The 7,719-nt window shown below is 27.6% G+C and overlaps 1 protein-coding gene across 1 annotated transcript in view; it reads right to left on the reverse strand.

Annotated features, from left to right (window-relative positions):
• The window catches only part of LOC107477863 (indole-3-acetic acid-amido synthetase GH3.6-like), a 5,032-nt gene extending 1,355 nt beyond the window's left edge, over window positions 1-3,677 (reverse strand). The window contains exons 1-2 of the mRNA XM_016097941.3: window positions 3,253-3,677; window positions 839-1,773 (exon numbers count right to left, since the gene is read on the reverse strand). Of these exons, the coding sequence (XP_015953427.1) occupies window positions 839-1,773; window positions 3,253-3,584 (1,267 nt within the window). The 5' untranslated portion in view covers window positions 3,585-3,677. The remainder of the gene's footprint in view (window positions 1-838; window positions 1,774-3,252) is intronic.
• Between the last annotated feature and the right edge of the window lie 4,042 nt (window positions 3,678-7,719).

Consider the following 7,719-nt stretch of genomic DNA (forward strand, 5'->3'; position numbering starts at 1 on the left):
TGAGCCAGAAGTATATCAATAACAAAAATGTTATGTAATTATTAAAAATTTGCTATCAATTAAATTAGTCTTTATGTATTTATATATAAATATATATGTTGTTTTATATATTTTTAATGTATATTTTATATTTTAACATATATTCTATATGAATAAATGATTTATTATTTATTTTTATTGTACATGTACTATAGTTATATAAATAATTTAAAAAGTGTTTCTAGAATTCTTTTATTTGAATTTATGTTTTAGGAAAATAAAGAGAGATAGTATTCTTAAAAGAATTTAGTTATTTTGTATTTTGAAGATATATTTTAAGAGTATAATAAAAGTTTTTTAATTTTAAATATATTAAATATATTAAAAACATAAAAATTGTCCTTTTAATAATTTTTAATAAAATATTTTTTATAATACTTTTAAAATATGTCGTTCATATGTTAGGAAGACACTTCTCAATATCATTGAGAGCTTAATATATACTATCCGGACAATTCAATGTACTTGGGATAAAAGTCTTAATTTTGTGTGTGCGCGTGTCTGTCTAGTATCCATCATTTTAATGGAAAAAAAATACTTTTTTTAATGTATGATATTTCATCTATTTTTAAAATACTTAATTGTAAATTATGTTATATATATATTGAAATGGAGGATATACAATTTTGTTAAAATTAAAACCTGATTTTTTTAACCAAGAATTAGCTAATAAAATAATAGATGAACAAAGATTAACAGTTTTTTTCAAAAAAAATATTGGCTAAACCAAATTAAATTAATTCTCAATATTTTTACGAAAATATAATAGCATAAAGTTTAAGAGAGAATTGTGACTTACCTGCATAGGTGGTTACCACAAGCTCATATTCTTGACCCAACTCTACATCTACAAGGTCAACGAGATCTTCCTTTACCAATTGATTATTTGAATTATTGCTATGTCCATTACCACCATTCATCTTGTTGAGAGGCAAGAACTCAAAGTAGGCCATGGTGGGAATTAGTGTATATGAAACCTTCTCTGGGTCACACAAAGGATTCAAATTGATCCCAAAGTAACACTCAGAAGAAGCATACATGGTACAAACAAGAGGCAAACCATTACTATAATAATCCAATATAGGAATATACTGAGCCATGGTCCCTGTCACAATAACATCAACATATTTTGTATTAGGCCACAACCTAGTAATTATCCCTTTCCACGACCCCTTCATGCATTCACCTTCAATACAAGAAGCAAGCTTTGGATTTGGCCTCTTCATAATTCTCATCACAGCCTCCCTAACACTAGTGTCACTAATTTTGGGGTCAATTGTGCCGGTCCGAATGTCGCGACACAAATCGGCCCAAAATTTCTCGAGAAACTTAATAGCGCGGATGAATCCGGAGGCGAAGACGGCGCCAACTCGGAGGACTTGGTGGCTCTGGAGAAGGCCAGAGAGCAATTGGGAGTACATGCTCTGGAAAGAGTCTAGGCAGAGGATGGTCTCATTAGGGCTAGTGTAGTTTTTGTGAGGGTTCTTATGAGAAGAGTTATTGTTGTTGAAATGTGAGCTTTTGTAATAGCTTGTTAGAACTGGGCGTGCTACGAGTCCACCTGGGGTTTTTGTCTCTGATTTGATGAACAAGAAGTACATGCCTTTGCCTTCGTGTAAGTTTGGTACAAATTGGTCCATTACCGGCATCAATAGGCTGTAAAGTAATGTCCTTCTCCCTAGCTCTTCTTCTATTGTTGGCATCAGCTTTCTCTCCCCACCGGATGTGCCGGAGCTGCGCGTTACACACACTTATATCCAAAACTTTATTTATAAATAACAATCAATTTTCAAAATATCTTAAAAAGTGAATATTTCTTCATTTTTAACTAATTATGCTCTTTCACAATTGCCATCCATAATCCTAATTAACTAGAAACTGCCAAACTACAAAAACGACCGGTAAACTTTACTCCAATATAAATCTCGTCTAACATATAAACAACTTAAGCGTTCACTACTTTATCAACACACACATACACCTTGACTCAACCGAATATTCCAAAATCAGAATCTTATAAAAATCTTAAGTATCTCCGCATTTTTGGACACTAATAAATCTCACCACATGCATGTTTCAAAAGTACTTCTCTAATTTTATTTTATTTTTTCTCCTTTTGGCATAAGTGAAAGAAGCACTCCAGTATTTCAGATAAGTTATTATTCTTAAAATAATCTTATTAATTAAGTGTACTATTAAAAATTAGTACATGAATGAAAGAATATCGTAAGAAATCACTCTTCAAAAGTTTAGGCTATTATCTTTTTAGTTTAATTTTAAAGTAACCAGAATGTAAAATATTTTTAATCACATCTAATTTTTAGATGATTATTCACGTAGCCAATGTAAAAAATTGTTATTTTTATTGATGTGATATTACATAATTAGATGCATGTATAAAATTATTTTACAGTACATAAAAATTAAATTTTTATTTTTTTTGTAATAAAAAAATGCCATGAAATTATGCGGTTGCCTCGTAAAAAAAGGGAAATTAAAAAAAAAAACTTTTGTTTCTTCTAAAATGAAGTTAACCATGATGAAAATCAAATTTATAGAAGAAAACAAATATGAAGTACAAAGATAAAGACGTATTTATCCACTAAAAGATACCGCAATAATCATAATTAACTAAATATACATAGCTAACAAATCATATATCTCAGTTATTATCATTTTTTAGTTTCTCATTTAAAAAAAAGAGTGAGGAAGATTTGAATAATTTATACTTATAATGAAGAGGATGATCAGAGTGTTTGGTTTCTCTCATGCCTTGTTTTGATGTTACTATCACTCAATCCTATAGAAATGATTTTTAATAATGATTATGAATAGTGAAACTTAGCTTGACCATTTCAAATTAATTTTATAGATTTTTTAACTATTAAATTATAATTTTTTAATATTTATTGTGTTCCATATAGAGAGAAATACAAAGTATTTTTTAATTAAGTTCCAATTATGTCTCTAAAAATTACTATTATTTTTTAAATTTACATAAATTTTTTTATAATCAACATAAAATTAAAAAAAAAGCATATTGAGGGAAAACACTTGAACAACACTTATTCACTTAATATTATTGTATAAATTAGAAAAACGGCTCAACAGAGATGTTTAGACAATAGTATATTTAGTCTGAATTTTATGAGAAAAAAAAACACGCACACACATAAAGTAAATCTTCATGAATGGATTAAAAAATGGGTATACCTAGTGAGGAACTCTGATATGGGTTTGGAACACAAAATAGGTGAGGAATCACCATTAGCAATACGATCAATTTCTGGCTTCAAATCCTCATAATTGACGACAGGAATCACCTCCTTGAATGTGTCCCTGTCTGTGCGACCATTTAGGCCATGCCTTTCAAGGTACTCAACATGAGCGCTTGATTTAAGGATCTCCTCAATTACCCTTTCTTGGATTTCATCAGCTTTGCTCGTAACATCCTCAATGTATTTCAGTGCTTTCTTGTTATTGTTATCATAATTATCATCATCGTCATTTTGGATGTTGTTGTACTGAATGGGAGCCTGTGGCATGATTGTAGTAATGTGAATAATTAATTAAGAGAATGATTATTGATGGGAATGGAAAAGGAATTGGATTGATAGATGAAGTAAGAGAGAGTTATAGCTCAGTTTGGAAGACTTAGGAAGAAGAGAGAACATACACATATATATAGGGTAGGCAGCAAGGAAAGGAAATGAAGGTGGTTAGAACATGGAAACCACTCAGCAGCTTCGTTCAGAGTTTGTGAGTCCATTCAAAAGGTGAAATGAATAGTAGGCTTGGAAATGTCATTTTAGTTAGTCTATGACTTTAATTTTAATACATTAATAGTAAAAGAATATTTTATGTAGTAATGTCTGTTGTTTTGGATAATTATTCACATAATTATCACATAATCAATATAAAAAATAATTATTTTTAATAATATATCGTTATAATAATTTAATATACATATAAAATTATTTTATATTAACGATATATAAAAATTAAATTGTTAGTTTATATATATATATAAAAGTATTTATGCTACTGAAAATCTATCTTTCTTGGAATAGAAGAGAACTAACTAGCATTATTGTAGTGAGAAACAAAGTTAAGTTGATATAAAATAAATTATTATTTTTCTTAAAAAATCAATACTGTACGACAGTAAACAAGAGAGAGAGTAGCCAACTAAGTAGCCCATAAATTAGCAAAACTTGCAACAGTTGTACAAAAATTGAAACCAATAACAGTACTCAACTTGTTTCGAATAAACGTACACTTATTAAACTATAAAAAATTGTGTTAAGTTCATTTTTAAGTCAAATTTTTTTTGTCAAGTATTTTTAAGTCAATTTATATACATCTAAAAGGAAGAAATGCTAGAATCATGTTTTTATATTTTACTATCTGGTAAGTACGTCATACCTCGGTTACGAAGTACTGTAAATTTGGATAGAGTCTTACTAAAGAGTCAATCAGAGTATTTATATAAAGTATATAATGGGTTATTTATTTAAAAAAAATTATTCATAAAATAATAAATTTAAAAATTTTTATTCAATTATTTCACATTAAATTTTAAATTTTTAAAAAAATCACGTTAATTATTTTAAAAAAATAATCATCTAAAATTCTCCAATACTTTTTTTTTCAACCGGTGGCCACTCCACCTTCATCAATAATCATCTCATTTCATCGTCGCTACTTGGCTTGCCACATGCCACTCATCCTTAATAAAAATAACCATCCACTTAAGGATAAAAATAATCATCCGCATACCTAATGAATTGAATAGCTAATATATTTTAATTATATATAACTAAACTCAATCCAATCAAAATAATGATCTACATAAAAATAAAATAACCATCCGTATACCTACTAAAATGATCATTCTAAATTAAAATAGAAGAAGATGAATAAACAGAAAAAACTATTATTGTGGTGAAACATAATTTTGAATACCTAGTCATGGCAAAAGCAGCACTGTTGTGAAGCATAAGGCTCAAGTCATGAAAGAAGCTAACCATGCTTGGATCCGAAGAAGAAGAGCATGGTGGTATCATCGGTGAGAAGAGACTTGAAGGAATGGGAGAAAGCGAAGGCGCATCGGAAGGGACGAGGACGGTGTCGGGAAGAAGGCACACACCGGTTGGGACGGAGGCGCTGGACGTCCGAGTTGCTGCGGTGCCATTAGTTCGACCGACACAATATATGTGCGTCCTTCCTTGACAGTGGCCTGTGCGGCAACGGCGCCAGTCGAAACAGTGTCGGCGTGATTTCCGATGGCGGCTATTGACCGTGGCGTTAGTGTACAGGCGAGACTCCATGAGAAAGGCATAGAACGCTGACAAACCATATTAAAAGAGAAGTGAGAGGGAGGTAGTTTATTTGTTTCCAAAACTGACGTTAATCCTAATATTTGATTTAAATTTCAAATCGAAAATTATTTAAAATTAATTAGTTGCCTATAATTTAAAATTAATTAATTGCCTATCAAATATTTTAAATTTTAAATTAACCCCATTGTATCCATTGTACAATACCTCTATTGTCTCCTCATACTTTTCCATTCGAATATGTAAGCCACAAATCAAGTAACAAACAACATAACAGCGATATCTCAAAACTAACACGGCAACAAAAGCAAAATCTATTAAAAATATCTACTGGATACGAGTCTAGCATAATGACCTCTCACTCTTTGAAAGGAGAGAGAGCACCATAAAAAAAAGATATATTTACACTTTTTGACTCATTTATTTATTTTTTTTATTATTAAGATTTAATTCTGACTTGAATGTTAGAGTATCTTTTATAGGTGTTTTCATCAGCAGTATTCAATCCAAGCTAATGTATAACTCATTCAACAAAAGTAGCTCATTGATCGAAGAAGTCATTATAATTCGGTAGGACTTTCACGAATAGAATATTATCAATATATATTTTTTTCTTACAAAAAAAAATGGATCCTCTAAAATAAAAAAAATAGTAAATAATAAAATAAAGAGTTAATTATTATTAATTAATTTTGTAATTTTTATACAATATATATATGATTTATTATCTTAATTTAAAAATAATTAATTTCTTATATGTAAAATAAAATAATGCACATTCATGACTTTTGAGGTTCCTATTTTTTTTGTTGACCTTAGAATTTAAATATTAGGATTTATTGTTATTAAAAAAAACACTTGTAAAAAAAAGTGAAATTTTATGTAATAATAATCTTTGCGTCACATCCCTAGAGGATTCCTCCTAGTTCTCACATTGATAAGATAGAACACACTTTTGAGGCAGATAAGTAAATAGAAATATAGAATTGAAAGTAGGCAGGGGAAAGCTAAGTCTAGATGAATGAATTGCGAGTGTTGAAAATACAAAATAATGGTTTTTAAAGGACAATGTAAAGAGAAAGAGGAAAAGGAAAAGATAATGTTTATTTTTTCAATTTTGTTACGTAACTAACAAAAATTTTATTAATTTTTACTAATTTTTATTTATAATTGTNATTAATTATTGTTGCCAATAAATTGACAAATAATATATTAGTATCTTATAATTTTCTTTATTTTTATACGTATGGATAAAATTATTATGTAACTCGGTTATTAAATTTTATAATTTTTTTTTAAATTATGGGACGAAATAAATAAAGTGTATTATCAATATACAAGGCATGTATTGTCTTATTTTTATAATTTAAAAAATATCCCAAAATTTAATAACTGAATATTATACTAAAATGTTTTTAATATTAAAAAAATTAGCCGAAAGATAAAACCGAAAAAAAGTGGTTCTATCGTTTTGTACATTACTATTTGGACACCAAGGTCAAAATTGGAATGTGGTGGATGTGATTTTTAACGAAAAATTAAATCACAAAAAGTAAATGTGAATTTAAATTATAAGTATTAAATTGAGGTGAATTCTATGGTGTAAAAAGAAAAAATTTTCTACACCTATAAATTTGTATTGTCTTAATAAATAATTGACAAGTGTCCTTTAAATAAGAAGACAAAATCTATCATTTTAAAAGTGAGATGGAGCTTTACAAGATCTTCTCTCTGTTGCATGTAAAATTTTTAATAGTTAAGCTAATTAATTATATTTAAAATGATTAATTATTTTAACATGATAGTATTGTGTACTGATTTTTTTCGTATTTAGATATTACAAGAATAAATACAAAATGAAAGTTTGAGTTTATAAGTTTATGAGCTTATAATATTATGCATATTATTCACTCATTTAATACGTAACATTCATTATTATTGCAGTGAAAAATAAAAATAAATCTTTTTTATTTTTTTATTAATATTGTTATACTAAAATTTAACCGATAAATAAAAAAATTAATTTTTAAATTTTAAGATATTATCTTATTCTTATATATTTTTTAGTTAAAGAATGAAATTAAAATTAACTCGTATAAATATGTACTAATGGATATATGTTTTAATAAATAAAAATTATGTGATAAAATAAAAAAATATGCTTTAAGATTTATGGAGCAATAACATAAAAAACCTGACTTCAACCCAAAATATTTTTTTTTGTGCAAAAACAAAAATTCTAACACATTATAATTAATTATGATAAATATAATTATTTAAGCTAAGCATTAAAATTCTAAGGTGAAAGAGAGAGAAAGTCTTTGTACTTCATTTTTAAAGC

Source organism: Arachis duranensis, chromosome 3 (genome assembly GCF_000817695.3).
Source record: "Arachis duranensis cultivar V14167 chromosome 3, aradu.V14167.gnm2.J7QH, whole genome shotgun sequence".
NCBI lineage: Eukaryota > Viridiplantae > Streptophyta > Magnoliopsida > Fabales > Fabaceae > Arachis > Arachis duranensis.